General features: G+C 43.7%; 1 protein-coding gene across 2 annotated transcripts in view; it reads left to right on the top strand.

Moving 5' to 3' along the window:
* The window catches only part of LGR4 (leucine rich repeat containing G protein-coupled receptor 4), a 124,301-nt gene that overhangs the window by 92,948 nt on the left and 7,367 nt on the right, over positions 1-23,986 (top strand). For both annotated transcript variants that reach the window (XM_006111507.3, XM_075927775.1), the window contains exons 5-16: positions 3,454-3,669; positions 4,884-4,955; positions 6,288-6,356; positions 6,952-7,023; positions 7,110-7,181; positions 9,578-9,646; positions 11,115-11,186; positions 13,398-13,463; positions 14,771-14,842; positions 16,373-16,444; positions 16,769-16,894; positions 18,972-19,093. In XM_006111507.3, the coding sequence (XP_006111569.3) occupies positions 3,454-3,669; positions 4,884-4,955; positions 6,288-6,356; positions 6,952-7,023; positions 7,110-7,181; positions 9,578-9,646; positions 11,115-11,186; positions 13,398-13,463; positions 14,771-14,842; positions 16,373-16,444; positions 16,769-16,894; positions 18,972-19,093 (1,100 nt within the window). The remainder of the gene's footprint in view (positions 1-3,453; positions 3,670-4,883; positions 4,956-6,287; positions 6,357-6,951; positions 7,024-7,109; positions 7,182-9,577; positions 9,647-11,114; positions 11,187-13,397; positions 13,464-14,770; positions 14,843-16,372; positions 16,445-16,768; positions 16,895-18,971; positions 19,094-23,986) is intronic.

Here is a 23,986-nt window from a genome sequence, read left to right as displayed (position 1 = left end):
TAAGGGCTCCAGGGGAAGGGGGAACTACAGAGTTTGGCCGAGTGTGGACAAAGGGCCAGGCAGGACACCTTGGGAAGGGCTGGAGGCCCCTTATTTTTGGAATAACTTGCAGCTGCCCTGTCTACACAGCCCCTCTTTCAAAATAGCTATATCAGAAGAGGTATTATTCCTTGTACAATGAGGCTTACCAACGCCGAAATAAGCCACTTGTTATTTCAAAATAATTTTGAAATAACGCAACTGCTATGTAGATGCTCACATAGTTATTTAAAATAACAGCTGTCATTCCAAAATAACCTTGCTGTGTAGGCTTACCCTTGGGTGTATGAAAAATCCACGCTGCTAAGAGACATAGCTGTGCTTACCTGATCACTAGGTCGAAGAATTTTGTTAACCTAATTATCCCCTCTGGGGGAGGTGGAGTACCTACACTGATAGGAGAAAATCTCTTGTCAGTGTAGGTAGTATCCATGCTAAGTGCTACAGTGGTGCAGATACAGCTCCATCCATCAGTTTGTGTAACCAAATGTTAATGCTTGGGTTTATCTCCAACACTATAAAAATGAATAACTGTGAAAATTCTGTATGTAATACTTGTATTTCTAAAGTGTTATGTCAGTCAGTCCCTTGGACCTCTGATAAACCTAGGCTAGTGACACTTAAATTCACTTTACATTTTAATATCTCCTATTAGTTGATATTTAGAAAAGACACACTGAAAATAAAAAACCTCTCTGCAGCAGCAATAAAAGAGCTGTTAAAGAATAATCACAAGGACTAAGAGCATTGTATGTGTCTCAAAAGTATGTTGATTTACAAATAAAAGAATGAGGGCATTTATTGAAGAAATAAGCTGGAGGTGTTTATTCCACTGGAAAATCGTTCTTTGATCTTCAGAGAGGTGTGTGAGTTTGGTGGTGGGGGAGAGATGCAGGTGATTTCTAGTTGATTTTTCACCCTAAGGGAACTGTAGGCTTTTTTAAAAAATCACCAGACGTTTAATTGCTCTGAAATGTTCTAGTCTCAGTGCAGGCTAAAAGTATTCACAAATAAGGGTGTATATACCTGCCAGCTCATAGGGATGGCCAATGATATGCAGTTGCTAGTCTATGAATTCTAGGCCTTTAATGGCAATTAAATGTCTGCTATTCTTTTCCCAAAAAGTTTTAAAAAATTGAACTATTTCAGTATTAAACTCCCTTTTCATAAGAAAACTAGGGAAACGTGGTCTAGATGAAATTACTATATGGTGGGTGCACAACAGTGAGTGTTCCCTGTAAAATAACTAGGCATGTTTAGCATTGAGAAATTATGATCACTTGTTCTCCATGTCCACTGAATATAGGATAATAGGGTCAATCGGTAGCAAGGGAGATGGTAGAAAAACGTTATAACTAGAAAGGGAGTTATGCTCTGAAATAGGTTCACAAGGAGGTTGTTGAATCATTTTCAGTGGACCTATTTAAGAACAAGTTGGACTAACACCTGTCAGGGATAGTCTAGGATTACTTAGTCTTTCCTCAGTTCAGAGGACTGAATGTCTGATTTCTTGTGGTCCTTTCCACCCCTATATTTGTTTGATTCACAACTCAAGAATAAGAATTAGTCACTGATTTGTTACATAGAGCAGTGGTTCTCAATCACAGGCACATGTTGCTCTAGAGCAGTGGTCCCCAACGCGGTGCCCGCGGGCGCCATGGTGCCCGCCGGGCCATTTATGTGCTCCTGTGGAGCAATCTGGGCTGGCTCCACCCCCGGGCAGGTGCCGGCCCCTGCCCGGGTGCACGGCGCATGCTTGGCCCCGCCCCCAGGCCCGTGGCCTGTGAGCGGCCCCGCCCCCGTACGCGTGGCGCATGAGCGGCCCCGCCCCCAGGCGCCTGGCAACCCCAATACGTTGGGGACCACTGCCCTAGAGGTACTTAAAGGTCTTTCAGGGGTATATCAACTCATCTAGATAATTACCTAGTTTTACAACAAGCTACCTAAAAAGCACTAGAGACTGAAATTTTATACAGTGACTTGTTTGTACTGCTCTATACACCATACACTGAAATGTAAGTACAGTATTTATATTTCAGTTGGTTTATTTTATCACTGTATAGTAAAAATAACATACGCAATTTTTTAGTAATACTGGGTTGTGTCACTTTTGGTTTTTTGTTTGATTTTTGTCAGCAAGTCATTTTTAAGTGAGGTGTAACTTGGGATTAGGATGTACCCAAGACAAATAAAACTGCAAGAGGTACAATACCTTGGAAAGGTTGAGAACCACAGACATACAGAATATGCTAAATACTGAAATAGTATTTAAAATATAACTTTCAAAGTGAATTTAACTATATCATGGAAAGTGAGACTGTAAGTAGGCAGAGAGTATTTTTTGTGCAAGAATACGAAGTCAGTTTGCAAGCTTAGCTTGTCATGCCCAAGGAGTAGTACCATTTTGTCACCTTTTACATAGGAAAGATCTTTCAGTTTGATTCTGCTAGTAAAAGCTGCACCTTCTGGATAAGTACTTCAGGTCTGGAGCCTGAAACGGATGCCAGGCATTCAGCTACTTTAGGTTTTCCAGATATGAAGTCCTCATTTTAAATTCCCTGAAACCTAAAGAAATGTTGTATAACCTAATAATTTAGCTAGGTTGATAATTGAAGCAAAAATAATTATTGAAAGTCCTTTGGTACTCTTTGAAAGAGGGATAAGTAATTTTCTATATAAGGATGAGGTGGTGTTAATAATTTCCATGATCAGAATTAATTTTGGAAAAAAATATGGCAGAGCTAATCCTGTGCAGATTACAATAGTGTTAAACTTTGTTGTTGCATTTTTTTTCCCTGAAGCATGGTGGAAAGGAGGGAAGTCTGCCAGAAAGAAGGAAGTCTTTGAATTTAGTTGGTGATATAATCTTTATTTGTCAATGTGATTCATTGCTCTGACATGAGGTTCAATATTTTATTTTTAATAATGCGATTCTCTGACATGAGTCACTTGAGAGAGAAATACAGTAATAGTAACAAAGCACCACATTCATACTGTAGTATCTAATACTATTTACTGGGTACCAACAGAGAGAATTTAAATCAAGATAATGTCTACAATGTGTATTAAAACCATTTCTTTGTAAATTTCTTCCGATAATGTGTATTGCCGTACCTAGTGGGAGTCTTCTGTAGAATTGTTATCCATTCAGTTTCTTTATAAAGATAATTTTAATTCTAAAAATTATTTTACTTTATTAGAAAAAATACTTTTTGTATTAGTTATCAGAGGTGTCTATTTGGACAAATAGAAGTTCAAGCCCCTTTTAGTTGCTTCTCAGAACTTAAAATAATTAACTGTTCCAGTAAAACTATTTTAGTTTTTAAAAATGTTCACATGTTGTTTTAATCCAAACTTGTACTTAACAAAGGCTTGTGAACTTCACTAATCTCAATTATTTTTGTTTTCATTTAGGCGTTTAGATGCTAATCATATTACTGCAGTCCCAGAAGACAGTTTTGAGGGTCTTGTCCAGCTACGTCATCTGTGGCTGGATGACAACAGTTTGACAGAAGTCCCCATTCATCCACTCAGCAACCTTCCTTCTCTGCAAGCCTTAACTCTGGCTCTCAACAAAATAACACACATTCCTGACTTTGCATTTACAAATCTTTCAAGTCTCGTTGTTCTGTGAGTATTATCAGCTTTTTCTCTTTAGAACTCAATTTGATTGTCTGTGTGTGGATCTAATTCAGTTGGGGTTGTAAGAAGTGTGTCCTGTTCTGTTTCACTCAGGTGGCTAATTGTTTGCATCCCAGAAAATAAAAAATGAAGTGACAGAGGTTGTTCAATGATTTTTTTCGTAACCTAGTAATTCTTGAAAATTTTAACAACTGAAAAAAGTTGGCAAAAGAAGGCATAGTAATTTTTGGAGATGAAAGAGCCATCTGCCTCCGGCTTGATCCTTATGTGATATTTTTCTAATGCTTTATGTAGTCTTAAATATTCTTGGGACTGGTGTTGACACCAGAGCTAGTCTAAATATTTTAAATTTTGAATTTTTTAATTCAAATTTCATCACTTTTGGGGTTTCCTAACTAGCTGCAAAGCTAGTTGCAGGCTTTAAGTTTTCAAAAAAAATGTCAGTTTAAAAAAAAACACACACACACAAAATTTAAACCTTCATGACTTTTTTGGAATTATGTTGTTTTTGTTTTTGAACTGCTCTAGTTGTTGGTACCATTCTGAATTAATACTGTTTAAAAGCATTAGCTATAATCTGAAGGCTGTACTTCAACACTTAGAAATTAATTGTAGTTGTGTCAGAATCAGAAGTGCTGAACACGGCCTTGGATAGGCAATCCATTATATCCAATATCCTGGTCTCCTCCTACATCAGGGTAGACAATGAAATGGCAGAAGGTCACCAGGGTTAGCCCCTTGTGGGCCGCCACCACTCGATTTATTTGTACCTCTGCAGTTACAGGTGACTGCAGCTCCCATTGCCACGGATCATTATTCCTGACCCATGGGAGCGGCAGGAAGCAGCACAGACATTACTTCCCACAGCTCTTATTGGCTGGGAACGGCAATTCGCAGACAACCGGAGCTGCCATTGCCTGTACCTGCAGAGGCACATGTATATACAATGGCAACAGCCTGCTAGGGGCTAACCTTGGGGACCTGGATCCAGCCTGTGTGATGGTACTTGCCCACCCCTCTCCTCGATTGTGACATCATCAGGAATTGAAGCATATTTTTGTAAAGCATCACTTCCCCTCATCCTTCAAGGGTGGTTTCAAAACATCTTGCTGTTGTTGTATCCAATAGTCACATTTATGTTCATTTTAAAACTTATCCATGAGAAACTCATCATTTGGAAATTAATTTTGTTGTCTCTTTAGGCATCTTCATAACAATAAAATAAAAACAATAGGAAAAAATTGTTTTGATGGATTAGACAACTTAGAAACATTGTAAGTACATTTTCTGTGTTAATTCATTGCACTGTTTGTAGAAATCTCTTTACCACACTAGTTATGGAAAATAGTTTGACAGAAGACTTGGAAATGATAGTTAAGATAGCCCTAGTTTATAATTAAAGTATTATAGCTAATAATAGTTACCTCAACTTACTGTAAACAATAAACTTATTTAAAATATATTGCAAAAAAAAGTTGCCAGTTGTCTTTGACAGTGCTAATTACGTCTGTCCTTGTGTAATAGTGACTTATGCTTGAATGTCTCTGGATAAAATAATCTTGAGTTTCAGATGGAGGGCTCAAACAAAATTCATAGCTATTTAAATATTTGTATGATATTTCATGGGCTGTAGATCTCCTTTCAGTTTGTTTCATGAATTTCTAGTCAAAGATATTTCACTGACTAAAAATGTGTTACATTTAAAGACTTCAAAAAGTATCTATCCTGAAATGCTGGCCCTACAGACTCCATGGCAGCTCCCATTAGTTAAAGGGAAGGTGTGGGATTTTACACCTACTTTGTGAGGGTTTGGGGGAGTATTGGAGCTTTTCTTGTTCCAGAAACCCCATACATCTTTATTTAATATTTACAACAGTCAGTTATCAGGGTAAAATTGTAATTTGAGATCTTTTAAAGTTAGAAACCTGTTTCTAAGGTAAAGTAAATCTTTTCCCTCTCAGTGGCAGGAACGTATATTCTTTTGAGCCCAGTCTTGCATCCCTTCTCAGGGGCAATGGGGTGGGAGAATATGGATGAGCTGCATGATTTTGCCCTTTAATATTACCTTGTGCATTTTGATAAAACAAACAGCTAGCATAAAACTGAGAGCTTGACTGGTACTTGTACCGGAATGGCGACAGGACAATTGTGGTTTGCTGACTGTGTAGTTGAAAAGTGTTTCCGTTAAATCCACTTTGCTACTGTAACAAGGATTTGTATTGTAGGATGTACTCGGTCGTACATTGCTAGACTGTACCTCTTCTTCTGTTCAATTATAATAGTTGTCTTTTACTACAAAGTCTATAGCTCATAATTTTCTCTAGTTCCTGACTGATACTAGTGTATATTTTATAAAATTTAAGGGAATTTCTGACTAGATTAGACAAAATTGTCCTCCATATCTGCATCTTTTTATTGGTTGTTTTAAAAGATTGTGTTTTTAGTTATAAAGGCTTATGAAGGATAAGATCATCATTAAGAAAGTACAGTGTCTAAAGAAGCATATAGCTTTGCTCTATGCTGTATAGATCAAACAATATAACATTAAGTGTCCCCTGTGAAAATGTGTAGCTAGCACTGTGTGTTTACTGATCTCTTTCTACTAGGGATTTAAATTATAACAACATGGTAGAATTCCCTGAAGCCATTAGAGCACTTCCAAGCCTAAAGGAACTGTGAGTATTATTACATCTTCTTCTACCAATTTTCTTTATCCTTTTCATAAATTAAAAAAAGCAATCCTGACTCCAAAGTTAGGAATGCTTCTCTTGTCTCATTACCCGGTTATTTGAAATGGATTAGGTTATGCTGAGCAATGCCATAATTACAAGAGGGCTAAATAAGCTGTTGGTGAGACAGCATTTTCAATAGGCTATTGGAGTAATAAATGTAAGCAAATTATTCTGGATAGTTAATATCTGTATTAATGGCTATCAGCTATTTTTACACTGCTTTGGGGCTTCCAATAGCAAAATTATGTAATCATTGATCATTATATGTTGTTGTTTTTTAATTTATCATAGATTTATGCAGAATGTAGCTTTCTCTCCCAGATAAGTTTCCATTTTAATTACTGATATATAGCAGACAAAAGTCTGAGTCTTCAGAGTTACTCCTATAATTGTGCATAATTCCATTTAACTTCAGTGTAACTGTTGCGGGATTGAACCCCGAGCTTGTATATTATTTGAACATAATCAAAATCACAGTTGATTAATTCTAATGATGCTATATTCTAAGATTTATTTCTCTTTTGTCAATATATTTTAGGGGATTTCACAGTAATTACATTTCTATAATCCCTAATGGTGCATTTGGGGGAAATCCCCTTCTAAGAACTATGTAAGTATTTTTATATTTGTATTTGTAGTTTAATGATCAGATAGTGATTATGTGAACTGATGGGAAATCTGTTTTTAATTTTTCAGATATTTGTATGATAATCCTCTCTCTTTTGTGGGGAACTCAGCATTTCAGAATTTATCAGATCTGCATTCCTTGTAAGTACTTTCTCAATTTATATAAAAGAAATATCTGAACTGAAATAGTATGTCTATGCCTTTTGAATAACTAATTTTGCTGGTCAGATGTTACTTCAGGCACTATTTTTATTTGCACTTAATTTTAAAAAACTTGTCCGTTTTGTTCTTGAAACTTCCTGTAGCTTGAGAGTCTGATAACTACAGGCAGTCCCAAAGTTACGTACAAGATAGGGACTGTAGGTTTGCTCTTAAGTTGAATTTGTACGTAAGTCGGAACTGGCGTCCAGATTCAGCCGCTGCTGAAACTGACCAGTGGCTGACTACAGGAAGCCCGAGGCAGAGTTTCTCTGCCCCGGGCTTCCTGGAATCAGCCGCTGGTCAGTTTCAACAGCAGCTGAATCTGGACGCCTGGGATAGAGCAGCTGGGGCGCTGCCAGGTAGGTCCCCGCAGCGCCGCACCTCGGCGCTACAGGGACCAACCTGGCAGCACCCCAGCTGCTCTACCCCAGGTGTCCCCAAGTCAGCTTCTGCTGAAACTGACCAGCGGCTGATTCCAGGAAGCCCGGGGCAGAGCAACTCTGCCTGGGGCTTCCTGTAGTCAGCCGCTGGTCAGTTTCAGCAGCGGCTGACTTGGGGACGCCTGGGACAGAGCAGCTGGGGTGCTGCCGGGTTGGTCCAGTAGCGCCGAGGAGCGGCGCTGCAGGACCAACCGGCAGCGCCCCAGCTGCTCTACCACAGGTGTCCAAGAGAAAAGCCTGGTCTGCTGGGGGGGGGGGGCACACTAGCTGCGCCCCCCCCCCCCCCCCCCCAGCAGACCAGGGAGACGCGAAACAAAGCCGCGGAGGACCCAGGCGGCGGGACCGCAGCGTGTCTGGGCGGTCCCGCCGCCCGGTTCCTCCGCGGCTTTGCTCTGCATCTCCTTGGTCTGCTGCGGTGGCGGGCCCCCAGCAGACCAAGGAGACGCGGAGCAGCTTTTCTCGCCCCGGAGGATGCGGGCGGCGGGACCGTGCCGCGTCTGGGCGGTCCAGCCGCCCGCGTCTTCCGGGGCGAGAAAAGCCCAGTTCGTAAGTACGGATCCGACATAAGTCGGATCCGCGTAACCCGGGGACTGCCTGTAGTCTTAAATTCTTTTGTTTTCCTGACTAACGGGCAAAAGAAAAATAAACTAAAGCCAAATGCTGAGGTCCTTGCCCAGACAAATTCCCACTGAAGCCAGTGGAGCCTATATACATTTCTGAATATGGCTGGACATTGGGAATGTATTTGCAGACAAGTACCGTATATTCCGGCGTACAAGACGACCTCTGAAGTTAAAAAACATCCCCCAAAAATCGGGGGTCGTCTTGTACGCCGGATGCCCCGCCGCCGGAGCCCCTCCGCGGCTTTGAAAGCCTCGGGGGAAGCCGGCGGCTGGGCATCCCAGGCGCGCATGGGCTGCCCCCCCGCCGGAGCCCCTCCGCGGCTTTGAAAGCCTCGGGGGAAACCGGCGGGGGGGCAGCCCATGCGCGCCTGGGATGCCCCGCCGCCGGCTTCCCCCGAGGCTTTCAAAGCCGCGGAGGGGCTCCGGCGGGCAGGCAGCCCATGCGCGCCTGGGATGCCCCGCCGCCGGCTTCCCCCGAGGCTTTCAAAGCCGCGGAGGGGCTCCGGCGGGGGGGGGGGGGGGAGCCCAGGCGCTCCTGGCGGCTTTGCTCCCGGTGCCTCTGGTCTGCTGGGGACCATCTCCAGCAGACCAGGGACACCGGGAGCAAAGGAGGCGGAGGGGCGCTGGGGTATAAGATGAAACCCTATCTTTTAATTAAAAGGATAGGGGGTCGTCTTATACGCCAAGTCGCCCTATACGCCGGAAAATACGGTACATGCACACTTCCAAAAAAAAAAAAAAAAGTCTAGTCTGGGAGTTCTTAGTATAAATTAACTTTAAAACTTCAAGATCATAATCAAAAGATTTTATACTACACTGTTTACTTTATACTATATTCAGAATGTAGATCTATGTGGCACTTTGAAGTGAGTGGCTTCTGCTTAGGCACCAGTTCCGGGATGTCTTAATCAAAGACCAATATGTTTTAGTAAGTTAAATGGGGGCTGATGTTTGCAGAACAACTGTGATGTTTCCTTTGTGCTGATCATTCAAATGGCACATGTAAACATCAGCTCCGAACGTACTTGCTGGAATGGAGAAGCTGTGAAAGTTGGAACACAGCACCAACGTAGTTTTACTTCGTGTGTAGTCAAAAAGTTTCTTTAGATCTGTAGTGTAAACAAAATTCATTTTAGGTAATCAAGAGATTAGTATATAACTTTCTAATAAAAACTTCCATAACAGGATTATCCCCTTCTTCTCCTCCCAACCCTACCCCAATTGCCCACAATTTCCAGAATATAATTTACAGATAATCTTCCTGTTTATTTAGGGTCATTAGGGGTGCCAGCATGGTGCAGTGGTTCCCTAATTTGACAGGAACCAGTAATCTGGAGAGCCTGTAAGTATCTTCTTCCAAACACTGTCAGTACATTAATTTCTTGTTCTGTCTCTTCTTGGAACAATTAGTGTTACCCATTAACTTCCAATAGTAGAAGTGTAGCTTAGAGAACAGGGCTAAAAGCCAGGAGATCTGGATTTGAGTGCCTCACAATTTTTAATGTATATGCTTGTGACAGTGGGATAGCCAGGATGGGACAGATAGACCCCAACTTCGGGTGGGCAAGCAATAGGACATGTCATAGTGATAGGGCTGCTTGGGGGCTTTCCTAGCTGGCCTTGGTGGAGAGGATGGGGAAGAGATGCTCTGGCAAGGGACCCTAATAAAATTGCGGGGCCCTACAAAAATGTGTACCCTGCATCTCCACACACTTCGTCATCTAGTGCTTGGGGATTGGCCAGCTCTGCCCACCAGGCACTCTTGGGGAGAGGATCAGGGACTTACCGGCTCCACCCATCAGGAGCTCCCATGGGGGAGTGCAGTCAGGACATGGGAGCTTGAGCTGCTCTGCCTGGTGCTCCAAGCAGGGTCAGGAGCTTGCCCTGCTCTCCCAGCCTGCCTGGTGCTCCAACCTGGGAATGGAATCGAGAGCTGCTCCACTTCCGCTGCCCACTCAGCACTCCAGCCACAGAAAGGATTAGGGGCTTGCTGTGCCACCCCTTCCCCGCCCATCCAGTGTTCCAGTTGTGGAGTGGGATTGGGGGCTTGCCCTGCTCCCCCTTTCTGCCTGGCATTCCTGTGAGGGAGCGGGATTGGGGTGTGGCAAGCTGTCAGCCCTGAGCTCTGGGCTCTGTCGAGTACTGGGTACAGAGGGCCAAGCCCCTGTGCCCTGGAGGAACCAAAGCTTGGAAGCCGGGGTTGGGGGCAGGTGAGCCTAGATGCTAAATGTGTGGGCTGCAATCCCCCGCCCCATCTGTGGGTATTCCCCTGACTTTTGAGGCCTCATCTGGAGTACTGTGTCCAATTCTGGGTGCCTCGCATGGTAAAAGACATGGGTATGTTCGAGAGAGTCCAGAGGAGAAGAGCAAAAATGATAAAAGGTTTAGCAGATGTGACTTCTGGGAAAGATTAAAATAACCGAGCATGTTTAGTCTTGAGAAAAGAAGACTGGGGGACCTGACAAGTCTTCAGATATGTTAAGGGCTGTTATAAGGGCGATGATGATCAGTTGTTTTCCACAGTTCAGTAGGACAAGAAGCACCAAAGTTGAGGAATTAGGGAAAAAATTATGTCTATAAAGGCTGTTAAGGACTGGACTAGGTTACCTAGGGAGGTTGTGGAATCCCCACCACTGAAGATATTTAAAGACGGATTAAACAAACACCTGTCAGAGGAGTTTAATTGGCCCTGACAGCATGCAGAGGCTCAGACTAGAAGCCCTCTGATGTTTCTTTCCAGTCCTACATTTGAGATCTTCTATGTACTGTTTGAGCATTGAAACATATATGTATGTTTGTTTTTAACACAGGACTCTTACAGGCACCAAAATAAGCAGTATTCCCATTAACCTGTGTCAAGAACAGAAGATGCTTCAGACTTTGTAAGTGACAATTTCCTGATCCTGTTTTACTGATGGTAAAAATAATTTGATAGAGAAAGTATCATTGCTCAAAGACACGCTCTCAAAGTTAGTTGTTGGGTCTCAAAGTTGTTCAAATGTCTGATCCCTCTTTGACTCATCTGAAGTCCTGATGCTACAAAGTAGTGCGTTAATGGACCACTTGCACTCCTGAAAGAGGTGCATTTACTGAAGTATGTAGTGTTTCTTCACCAGGGAAAAACTTAAACTATGAATGGCCTGCAGCACCTTAGAGACTAACAAAATATGTAGATGGTATCCTGAGCTTTCGTGGGCACAACCCACTTCTTCAGATGAATGGAGCAAGGGGTCCAAAGGTACAAATAAATAGTAGAAAAAAAGGGCATGGGAATGGAAAGAGAGGGGGGGAAATTGCCAGTTAGAATGTCTGTGCTAAATGAGCCTAATAGTGTGGGCTGGGAGTACCTGATACTTAGCTTTTGATGATTTTAGGGTGTTGAGTATAGTGGCCCATCAGTTCATGTCTTTGTTCAAACCTTGATTAAAAGTGTTAGATTTGCAAATGAAGGCAAGTTTTTTAGAGCTTCTGTCTCCAGCTGGTTTTTGAAATTGCTGTGTAAGAGTTTGGTTACTTTTAGATCCATTAGTGAATGCCTGGGCAAGTTAAAATGTTCCCCAACAGGTTTCGGTGTGGTATCATTTTGATTTGGGTCCGTTGTCATAGAGACTGTCCAGTTTGCCCAATATCCATGGCAGAGGGGCATTGCTGGCACTTGATTGCTTAGATCACATTAGTGGATGTGCGGTTGTATGAGCTTCTGATGCGGTGGTTTACATGACACTTTTTAATCAAGGTTTGAACAGACATGAACTAACATTTTTTGTTAGTCTCTCTACGGTGCTTCAGGACCATTCGTTGTTTAATTTTTTTCAGTTACAGACTAACACAGCTACTCCTCTGAGACTTTTCACCTGAGGAAGTTACACTCCTGTAAGGATATCAGTGTAACAGCAATTGTGTTTCATTGTGCCACCCACTCACGCTCTAGAGCACACTCATCAACCCCTATAAATGCTGTGGTAGAGGAAAGGAGACCAATGTGGAATAGAAAATAGGGGAGGAGGGAAAGAATGGTAAGGTGAATGAGAGAGCAAGCATGCACACAGAAGGCAAAGGTAAATGATGGAGAGAGAGCAAATTGGAAGAGTGGGGAAAAGATGATCACAAAGGATAAATTCTTCTTACTGAAAGACTGGAGGGGGGATAGGTCTTCTCTTTGATAGAAGGAAAAGACAGCACAGCATTGTGCTTCTCTCAACCTTTACCTTTTCGATTCTCTGGTTAATGGCAGTTTGGTTGTCTTCAGCCCCCTTTTTTTGCCACCCTGTCCTGTCCTCCTCCCTCTCTGCCCTCCCCCGAAATCTGAAAACTTTACCAGCTTTGGATGGGGAGCAATCTTCACCCTTACAACTAACCTGCATCTACTCAACATGTCAGAGGTCACTCTTCAGTTTCTTGTGGAAAAAAATGCTCATTTAATTTTGAAGTCTCAAAATTGAAAGGCTTTATACAGTAGTTATACTCCTACTGAGTGAATAAGTTGACCTTGTTTTGTGCACTCTTGTATGCAGAGCTAATAGCACCACCTCCAATTAACACTTGCTTGACATTTTTCATTATATAATTTTAGTTGCCAAACTTTCATTTTGCTAAACTTTATCTATTTGGTCTATTTTTTTGATGCTTGCAGTTTGTCTAAAGCTAAATATTTCTGAAAAGTCTCAAGTTAAAATAGTTTAGCCATTTCAGAGAGTGAGAGTGAAAAATAGGTGAGTTTGTCAATGTTACAAGAACAGACACTACATTTTCTTGTGCTTAAAGTACTGGGTATGGATTAGAGATACTGTATGAGCAACCTTGGTTCTGGCATTTCCTCACTCTTGAACTTGACTTGGCAACCTTTACACTGTTTTTCATACATTTTGATATGTATTGTCAGTACACACAGAGGGGGCTGGTTGCTGTGGAGAGCATAGCTGTGAATCTCCTGACTTTTGTGTGCCTTTAAACGGTTTTCAGTTCTTATCTAGAACTGTGGTAGAAGGACAGTTTATATGTTGATTTGTATTTAATTTGTGGCTGTAGTAAAGTAACTTCTCAAATAGAGCAGAATTAAACTAACCCTTCTCTTCCCATTGTCTGTTTTTAAGGGACTTGTCTTATAATAATATAAAAGAGCTTTCAAGTTTTAAGGGCTGCAGTTCTTTAGAAGAAATGTAAGTAGAAATGCATGTTAATTATCTTGAATAGCCCTTAGTGTACTGAGTTCACAGATCCCAAACTGTGTTCATGGTGTGGGGGGAGGGGGGAGCAGGGGGAGGTTATGTTCAATAGTAAGAAAATGTCATAGATTTTTTTTTTTTTTTTTTTTTTTTTTGGACCAGAAGGGAATCTTATGATCATGCTGGCCACTTACATAACATAGCCAGAGAATTTCACCCATTGAGTTCACTCCCATAGTCAGAGGTTTAACATTTCTTCCTATTTAGATGTGAAAGGAATGAAAGAATCCATAATCCTGCTTTACATAGCAAGATTGTTGTGTTTATAAATGTGCACTCCTTCTCCTTGGTATTCCCCCTGCTCAATCCCTTGGGTACTGTAACCTTCTCTTTACATTTTCCTTCTCGCCTCACAATTTTGCTCAGTCCTTTCTATCTACCCAGCCTGGCATTGTTAAAAGATCTCTTCTTGTCCAAAAAATGCTTTTCCTGCTGAAATCCCTGGCAAGCAGGTGGAGTAAACAAATGAATCTTGTCCTGTGCCTTGACTGTCAGTCCAGCAGAAATTGCGTTTTCTATCAAGGACAGTGAGTTCTGGGACCAGTTGTCTTCTGCTAAAGCTACATTGCCTTAATATTCCTTAAAGTTTAGATATATAGACTAGAATACAGGAGCACTTCTATGAATGTTGATTGTCAGGTGGACGCATAAGAAGTGAATGAACTGGAAATATAACCGGCTTGTTAGCTCTTGCACCGTGAAGGGACTCTCCATGTTTTCCTTTTATAAACCTGTGTTTTAGAAGGAAATGGTTCACTCTGGGCTAGAGCTTGGCCTAAATCATCTCAACCTGGAAGTGAGTAGGTTTGTGTTAAATGCCAGTTTGTATCAATGTCGCAAAGTGACACTTCCAGCATAGAGGTCGTTCAAACCACACTTGTCAATGTTTGCTTCTGCCAAATGGGTTCTTAATTCAAATTGGCTAGAAACTCATAAGAGGGCTTCAGATATTGAATTAATCTCTCAAACTAAAATAACCATGTGTATTCTTGTGAAGTAGAAAACAGTTATTTAAACAGTGGGCTCAAAATGGAGGGATGATCAGAAAAATCGTATCTGTCAAATGCATTGATCAGTATCTTTCTTAACTTATTCCCATTGTTCTGATTTCACTTAGATCCACAGAGATACAAACTAGGGAAAGCAGTAAAGGAGAAGATACTAATAAAAGCAAAAGCCAAATATCCTTCATTTTGGAGGAAATTAGCCTCCAAATAACGTTTTTTCTCTCCACATTCCAGTTCCTTACAACATAATCAAATACAAGAAATCAAGGAATTCATCTTTCAGGGATTAACTTCCCTCCGCGTCCTGTAAGTGGTTTTTTTTTTAACTTATTTTCTGAATATTGAGTTATGATTCATAACTAAATATTTGGGTTTGAAGGAAATTTCTTGTATTAATAGACTAGATGTTCGGTATCCAAACAAATTATTACTGTTTTTATTAGGCACCAGTATTACTTTCTTTTTGTTCCTAATATTTTACATAAGCACGCACACAGAGAAATATGTATTTTTCATACCATGTTTGGTAAAAAGTGGTTCTTGTTATTTTAATAATTAACTATTTTTACCTGAAGTACATTGCAAAAAGCAGTGTAAGTTAAGTATGGCAAATGTCATTCTCCGAGACCTAAAGTAGTAAATATTAGGAATGTAAGTGACTAGTTGTCTATCTGATAGTGAACTAGTCCCTCAACTAATCGCTTCCCTCTCAGAGGCAGCAAGGGGGGGCAGCAGGAGCTGGTGCTGTGGGGATCCATCTTAAAATACAGTTCCCCCCAGCACCATCTCCGCAGGAGGCAGTGAGGACCTGGTGCAAGCCGGGAATAAGCTGATTGCTGGCTCGCGCCCAGTACCAGATACTGCTCCTCTGCTTTTTAAATGTATCTTAATACATTTAAAATGCTGGTGTGCAGCAGGGAGGAACCCTGTGCAGCGGGGAATCAGGTGTTCTGGCTCATACTGGGTCCCTCCTGCTGCACTTTATCCTTTTAAATGTATTAAGAGATGACAGGCTCTTAATATATTTAAAAGGCAGAGCTGCAGTTCCCGGGCTAGGAGCTAACCCTGCTACAGCTCCTCCTGCTTATCACCTAGTTGATGGAAAATCCATCGACTAGACAATGTGTTGATTAAACTAAATTTAACATCCCTAGTAAACATGATACATAAATGTGACTTTTGAATGGACAAATAGTAAGGAGTTTGAGAGCAATAGAGTTAAATTTCTTGGGAGATTTTTCTGACTGTTCACTGTCATGCTAATGTTTTTCCTGGACCATTACTATCTGTGTTTTACTTGATGATGGCAGATTTATAATATGAAACAGTTTATCAATAAACTTTAGGACTTAAAATGTGGTTGATAATATACATAGAGGAGCTAATTAATGGGAGATATGGGATCCCAGAAATTCACAGCTCTATTAAGTAAATAATAGCAGCAGTTAGTCACTGCAGTGTAAGGCCTCCAGACTTGATCCTGCTTGTGAAAACTGACTTGCTCTCTCCACCTTATTTATATTAGATTAACATTCCAAAGCTCCAGTCAATCCCATTGTGTTAAGTACTATACAGATATAAAATAAGCCATGGTCTTGTCCCAAAGTGCTTATGTTCTCACCTTTCTGCAGATGCACAGCACCTAGCAGGATCAAACCCATGTATATGTGATTCTGTATGGAAAATGTTACATAATGTTGTTAAACCAAGTAGATTACTTGGCATTCCTGTCAAAGATACAATGTGACTGCCACTTACAGAGCTCCCAAACAATGATTATTCCTAAATTTCAATGCAATTACTAACATAATGGCATTTTTTTTTCATTAATTGTAGTGATCTCAGTAGAAACCTGATCCACCAGGTTCACAAGGAGGCGTTTACTACACTTGGTGCCCTAACTAATCTGTAAGTAGACCATTTTTGTGCAATAAACCAGCACCCTTGTATTAAATTACTGAAATGGTAAAACTTTCTCACTCAAAACTGCTGAGTGTTTGCCTTTCATATCACTTTTCATGTGTATAGATTCCCAAATACCACACAAAGTACACACAGAGCAATGAAAAGAGGCACTTTCCTCTCACCTGTGTGGAGGACAACTGATTTGCAGCATGGTGCTTGATGAGGGTTTGAAAGACAGGAACAATAGAGCAGATCCCTGTTCATATGAAAAATGCCATGGGATCTTCAGATTTACTATCTGTAACCATTTTAATATTCACCTTACAGAGACCTAAGTTTCAATGAGCTGACTTCATTTCCAGCTGAAGGATTGAAGGGACTAAACCAACTTAAGCTTGCAGGCAACTCTGAACTGAAAGAAGCATTGGTAGCAAAGGACTTCATGAAGCTCCGGTATGTTGGTAGATATTGTTCAGATGTACATTAAAGATAGCATTCAGAAAAACAAACAAATTGATAACTCAGATAAAGCCACAGCCTTCCTGTTAACTAAGTTCATTTGTGTCAGAGTCTTGTAATAAGTCCAGGGGGATCTTGATCATTCTTATTCCATAAAATGGCTTTCATTCATATGTTCCTCTTAGAATCCTTAACATTCTTGTCCTCCACCCTTTATATCTGAAATGGAATAGTGATAAAGATGGAGTTCTGGACACCTGTGAAGACCCATTGGCCGGTGACTGAGCATGTCCACTCCTGGGGCTCATCTAGACTTTGCTAGAGTGTAGAAAGAGGCTTTTGAAAGTGAAAGTAGTTTAGACATGGCTTTTTCGGCAACCTGCCCCTCCCCCCCCCCTTGTCAAAAAGCCGCTCTTCCTCAAAAATGAGATTTACGTGAGCCCTTAGAGTCGGGAAAATGGGCACAGGGTTATGATTTTACCAACCCAACCCTTTATACAAATGCTGATTATTCTTTGAGGCCCAGCACAGTAACAACAGTAGGCATTTAGGGCCAAATCCAAAAGTCTGTTTGTCAATGGAAACACTCTTGTTGGCTTTGGTGAAGTCTGGATCAAACCATTGTGTAGCTTTTCTCATTTTCAAAGAACTTTAGAAACATCATTCTTATGCCCCCCATGAATCAGGTAAGAATGGTTACAGATGGGGAAACTGAGACAAAGACAGTGTTGCTTGCTCAAGAAAAAGTCAAAGATGTCTAATATTCAATCCTAGGAGTTCCCAAGAACTGTAGTATAGCATTCAGTATTCTGACACTACCCCAAGATGGGCGTATAAATAATATCCAGGCACAATACAATTCTTGTAGGATTTCTATTATAGCCTTGGCATAGAATGACGTTGGTCTTGTGAGATTTTGTTGTCAGGCTAATTAGACAGATACCTATCTCAAAATATTGATTTTATGTATATTGCTTAATATTGATTAGCACAGGGGCATTCTGGACTGATAAGACTTGGCATATTTTGACATGACCTTTGTAAATGTCAAAATTTCCAGATGCAACAATCACCTGAATGGTGAGAAAATACCACAGTTTTACAGTACAGAGATCATGCTTCAGAAATTCAAGTGCAGCCTACCTAGTCAATCTTGTGGTAGTTCTTTAATTATGCACCCTTTTTCTAAATCTTTTCAGTGCCCCATCTGCTACAAGTGTGGTTTACTGTACTATTCTCCTCCTCCCCTTAATTTTCTTTTTATCTTGAAAGAAAAATAACTTCTAATATTAGCAATATAATCTTTCATATCGATTGAGGACAGGCAAAACAGTCGGGTGCATTGTTAGCAATCAGGTTGGTCACATCATCTTACCTGAAAAATTCAGATAAAATTCCATGGGACCACTGCTTTTACGTAGAATTTTGTGGCAGCCAGTTAGTGCTGAACTATATATGTGGCAAGCTGCTGCAATCCTTTTCTGCAGTGTTGTTTGGCATGTTCCATTGCTTTCAGAAGGGAAGATACATACCAGGACATTCTGACTTATACTGTGAAGGATTAAATGTCAACAAAATGAACAATGAGAATGACAGATGCATGCTTAATAATGTAGTCATCTGGGAATTAGTTTGCTTGCACAATAGAGTTAGTCTCCAGCCAGCTTGATTAGTTTTCATTTCTGTACATACAGGTGATAACATGAATACTAGTGGTAACTTGCTTTGCATAGGAGAGATGAACCAAACCTAGAAGAGTATTTCTTTACCTTTTTCGGGCTTGGATAAAATGGGATCCTGATCTAAACCACTTCTAGTTTAGCTTTTGCTTTTGCAAAATCAAGCACACCTTTTTTTTTTTTTTTTTTTTTTTTTTTTTTTTTTGCCCCTCCATTTTAGAATTCTAAAGTAAAAGCTCTTTAGAAACTCTCATCACTGGTTCCAGTTAGAAGTTGGTCTTTACTAGTGACAAAATGATCCTCTTGAACAGCTTTAGCTTTGAAGTATGCCACTTTTAAAAATTAAGACTATAGATGCTGCCAGCTAATATTGCTCATTGTCTGTGTTTCAGGTCTTTGTCTGTTCCATATGCCTACCAGTGCTGTGCATTTTGGGGTTGTGACTCTTATTTGAACTCAAACATGGAAGATTCCAGCCACCAAGATCAGAGCGTGTTGACAGATCACGAGAGAGGTAAGTGCTCCATTCTAATAGGTGTTTTGCTGCACTGTGCAAGTTAGGCCAGACCAGGGAGATAATTATGTTCTCCAACAAAGAGGTGAACAAACTCACTTAGACATTCTACTATATGAGAACCTGCTAAAAACGTTGGTGCTGTGTGAACCAATTCCTATTCCAAGGATTAGTCTGCTTGGCTAACAGGCTTCAGAATAAATTTTTCATCTTCTGTTGTTCTAAATTGGCAGAGTCAGTTACCTTGCTGTTCACTTGGTCCTCAGAGTGCTCTCTAAGAAATACCCTGCTGGTCTCAGCATCTCCATCTCCCCAGAGACTAGGGCTGTCAATGTGTAGTCGACTACACAATTAACCGAAAAGCCTAGGCTTGTTGGGTATTCTTGTTGACTACATGCACAGAGGCAGCAAGGTGTGGGGGGGCGGGGAGTGGGAGCTGGTGCCTTTGAGGAGCTGGCATTAAGCAGGCTCCTTATGAGCACCGGATCCGCCTACCGCATTCCCCCCCACCCGCCCCTGCACTGCTGCCTCTGATAGAGAGTCAGCAGTGCAGAGAGTGAGAGAGGCAGGCAGCAGCTGATATGCACAGTAAGCCAGCTCCATGGACCCCTCTGCCCCTCCTGCCTGCCTCCTACAGAGTCAGGGGCGGGGGCAGGCTGGTGCTGGGGGGAGCTGGCTTAAAAGCTGGTTTCCCCCCAGCACCAGCTCCCCACCCCCGTGCTACTGCCTCATCAGAGCTCCCCATAGACAGCTGCTCCAGCATCCCACAGAGCAGCCTCTGTCTGAGACAAGCCTGGGCCTGCTATGGACAGGGACTGGTCTGCTGCAGCAGCCCTTGTCTGTGGGAGATCCGAGCTCCCTGCGGACAGAGGCTGCTGCTGTGGACCAGCCTCTGTCTGCAGGGAACTCAGCTCTCCTGCAGACGGGTTGCTGTCGTGGAACAGCGGGGAGCTCAGACCCCAGTGGACTGGGGCTGCTGCCACCCTGCGCTGCTTCCTCCATCAGAGGCAGCAGGTGGGATGGCAGGCAGCGGGTCTGCATGGGGAGCTGGTTCCTCTGGCGGACCTGTTACTGCCCGTCACCCTGCATTGCTGCCTCTGATAAATAGGCAGCAGCATAGAGTAGCAGGAGGCTCCCCGGGAGCAGAGCCAATGTTAGGATTGAAAGTTTTATTCTTTTTATATTTCTTATCTTAGGTTTAGTAATGTAAGGTAATTATATAATCATATAGTAATGTAGCAATAATATAGCAATATAAGGCATATATATTAACATACATTTAATAAACCTAGTATAAATATAAAAAGAATACAACTTTCAATCCTAACACCAGAAGCACACTGGCTGCCAACCTTGCCCCCCAGGGACTATTGAACCGCTAAGATTTCATTCGGTTACACCACTTGACAGGGCTCGACAAATACACTCGCCCGCTCACCCGTGGCGAGTAGATTTTGCCAGCTGGCGAGTGTAGGGGTGGACTGGCCCGGTGGGCTGTTGTAACAGGCTGGCCGAAGCCCGCACTATGGGCGGCACGGCCCCATCCAATCCGCCAGCCAGCGGAGGAACAGAGCACTGCTGGGGAGGGGGAACTGCGGCGATTCTCAGCACCAGGCTGCCTGCGTGCAGCTGCAGTGCGAGGAGGCGGAGCGCCGGCAGACACCAGGACACTGGCGGATGTGACCCCGCCGATTTTTAAAGGGCCACAGCAGCTCGGCTCTGGCTGCGTGTCCCAGGCAGTTGGCTGTGATGCACGACGGAGCCACGCTCCGCCCCTCTGGCTCCAGTCCTGCCATAGCCCCAGCCCCTCGCTGGCGAGAGACCACTCCCTGTCAACCGCCCGTCTCGCTGCGCCCGCCCTGCGCCCCATCTGGCTCCCACCACCCAGTCACCACACCGCCTCTGCACCCCGGATCCCCTGCTCTCCCTCTGGCTCTGCGCCACACTCTTGATCCCTACTCCCGTCCCCTCCCCCCATCTCTGTGCTGCCCGTTCGCTGCACTGCCTAGACCCTGATCCCTCTGCCCGTCCCATTCCCCGTGCCTCCACCGCACCCCGCACACTGCTTCCCCCGATCCTTGCGTCCCTCTGCCTCTGTGCCTCCTGTTCCCCGTGCCACCCCTGTCCCCCCCCACCACTGTTCCCTGCACCCCTCTGGCTCTGTGCTGTCCCTGCACCCTGTTTCCCCTGTAGGTTGGGAGTGAGGGGTGCTTGTCCATAGGGAGGGGCTGGACAGGGCAGGAAAAAGGCTGCTGTGACCCAGCAGCGAGTGAAAGGGGGAGTTCACTTGAAGCGCCATTGCCTTTATGGAAAAAAATGAATGAAAATGCTATTTATAGGGCTAAAGTGCTGGGACAAAAATGAAAACAAAAAAAAAAAAACCCACATTGCAAAATGCAAACATGTAAAAGACAACAAAAAAGTGGGGGGAGAATTTTTTGCTTGGCCCTGGGGGAGGAGAAGCGGCTGGGCTGGGCTGTGGGCGGGGAGGAGACAAATATGGGGAAGGGGCTTGTGCGGCGGGGGGAGGAGAAGAAGAAGAAAGGGGAAGGCACCAAGAGACAGGGGTGCAGGAGAGACAAATCCCAGGGGGCCAAGTGCAGACAATGAGGAAAAAGGCAGAAGGGGAGGTGTCAGTGGGAGGGGGGAACAGGGTGATGCCCGAAGAGGAGAGGGTAAGGGCACTGGGGGCTAGAGGGAGGGGGGTGCTGGGAGAAGGCTTGAAAGAAGGGGTGGGCATGAGGAAGGTGAGGATGGAGCAAGACGTGTGAGGGCACAGGGGCATGAGGGGAATGGGGGCAGAGGGTGCTGAGGGGGTGGGCATCAGGGAAAAAGGGGGCAGGAGCAGTGAGGAAAGGGGGAGGAACCAGGAGGGTGCAAGGGTAAGGGAAGGTGCAGGTGCCAGGAGATGCTGGGGGTGAAGCAGATGGACAGACACCTGCAGGGGCGGGACCAGCATCAGAGGAGAGAGGCAGGGCAGGTGTGTAGAGGGAGGTGTTAGGAGAGGGGATGAGGAGGAGTAGCTCACTTGATCAGAGTGGGGCTACTGGAGGAGTGGGCACAGGGGGGAGAGAAGGGCTGGTGGAGGGGGGCAGGTCTCAGGAAGGCTAAGGGCAGTGAGAAGGACAGGAGTCAGGACAGCAGAGCAGGGTGAGGGGTTGGGGGGCAGCAGGCTCCAGGGGAGCTGATGGAGCAAGGGAAGGAGACATGGCAGCAGAGGGGAAAGGTGGAAGTTTATAAGATATTTATTAATAACTTGGGTGATATTTATTAAGAACTATTAGTAATTACTGTTCTTCTTCTTACCAGGAATGTATGCCATTAAAAAAACCCACTTTTTGGGAGGAGGAGGGTGGCGAGTCCCTTTTTTGTCTGGAGAGTAGGGTTTTCCATAATTTGTCGAGCCCTGCCACTTGAGTTACACGCTATCTAACATTCCAGGGTCTGAACTATGATACTTCAATCCCTGGTTTCAGGGTTTCAAGTTTTCCTCTCGAATATGCCATGGCTTACAGTAGTAGTTCTCAACCTTTCCTACTCATGGGACACACAGTCCCTCTGTATTTCTTTTCCAAGAGCCAGCCAGATCCCACAATTCTTTGTGGGCAATAAGGATTACAACCTGACAACACCCATGCTTGTGTGTTGTTGTAGGGAGTGCTGAGGGCAAAGAGAGGAGAGGGGTAGCTGGTGGGACTGCATCTCCTCAATCCTTCCCCCACACAGCATTCTTCCGGTGGCTCAACTGTGCAGGGGAGAGGATAAAAGAGGGAAGAAACAAAGATATGTAAAAAAAATGACTGTACGGGAAGAGCAATAACAGAAAGAATGGAGCATTTGGTCTTCCTCCTTCCCTTTCTTGAACTCCTGCTAGGTCAGGGGTGGGCAAGATACCTCTCGCAGGCTGGATCCGGCCTGCCAAGCCACCAGATCTGGCCTGCGGACCACGCTGCCGGGACTCTCGGGCACACAGCAGCCACTGTTTCAAGCACAGGGCTGGTGCTCTCTGCTCTGGAGGGAGGAGAGGTTTCGTGTGATCTCCCTACCCGCAGACCAATTCTCAGCTCCTATTGGACAGAAACAACCGGTCAGTAGGAACTGACCCCAGCCAATTTCTTAGCGGGAAACAACCAGCCAATAGGAGCTGAGAGATTGGCCTGGGGGATGGGTGTAATGCGAGCCTCTCCCCACTCCCAGAGTTGAGAACCTCATGGAGGGTGCAGTCTGCAGTTTTAAACAATCTGGGGCTGCAGCAGGCAGGAACTCACCCTGTCTTGAAGGCACTTAAGTGCCTCCCAGCCAGAGCCTGCCTTTGGCACCCATGCCCCTCCTGCACCTGAACTTCCTCCCCAGGGACACCATTCAAACCCTTTGCCCCCTTGCTCCATGTCACAACTCCCTCCCAGACCCTGTAGCTCCTCTTTCACTTCTCCCCAGGCCTGTATCCTCTCCTGCACCCACACTCTGTTCCTTACCCTCCATCCCTATCCTCTCACCCAGGTCACAACCCCTCTCCCAAGATCCAAACGCCGACTTAGACCTCTCACTGTCTCCACACTCCAGTCCCTTACCCCATGCGCCCTTCTGCACCCAACCTCCATTCTAGACTCCTCATCTACCCCACAGAAAAGTGCAGCCCTTGACCACTTTCCAAAATCTTGGAGTGGCTCCCCATCAAAAATTATTGCCCACCTCTGTGCTAGATTCTAGCATCCATGGAACTTGTCCTGGTGATTTTTGAAGTTTCTGAAGTCCCTCAAAACAAAAATAGAATCTAAATAGTGTGGCGGGGAGGGGGACAGAAAACATTTTAAAAATTAAACTAGCATTGCACATATATAATCCCCAGACAACTGAGTTAATTGCTTCTGGGATAATGATTTGAAAAATACT

Source organism: Pelodiscus sinensis, chromosome 4, assembly GCF_049634645.1.
Source record: "Pelodiscus sinensis isolate JC-2024 chromosome 4, ASM4963464v1, whole genome shotgun sequence".
Classification (NCBI taxonomy): Eukaryota; Metazoa; Chordata; order Testudines; family Trionychidae; genus Pelodiscus; species Pelodiscus sinensis.
This window is presented reverse-complemented; position numbering and strand designations above follow the sequence as displayed.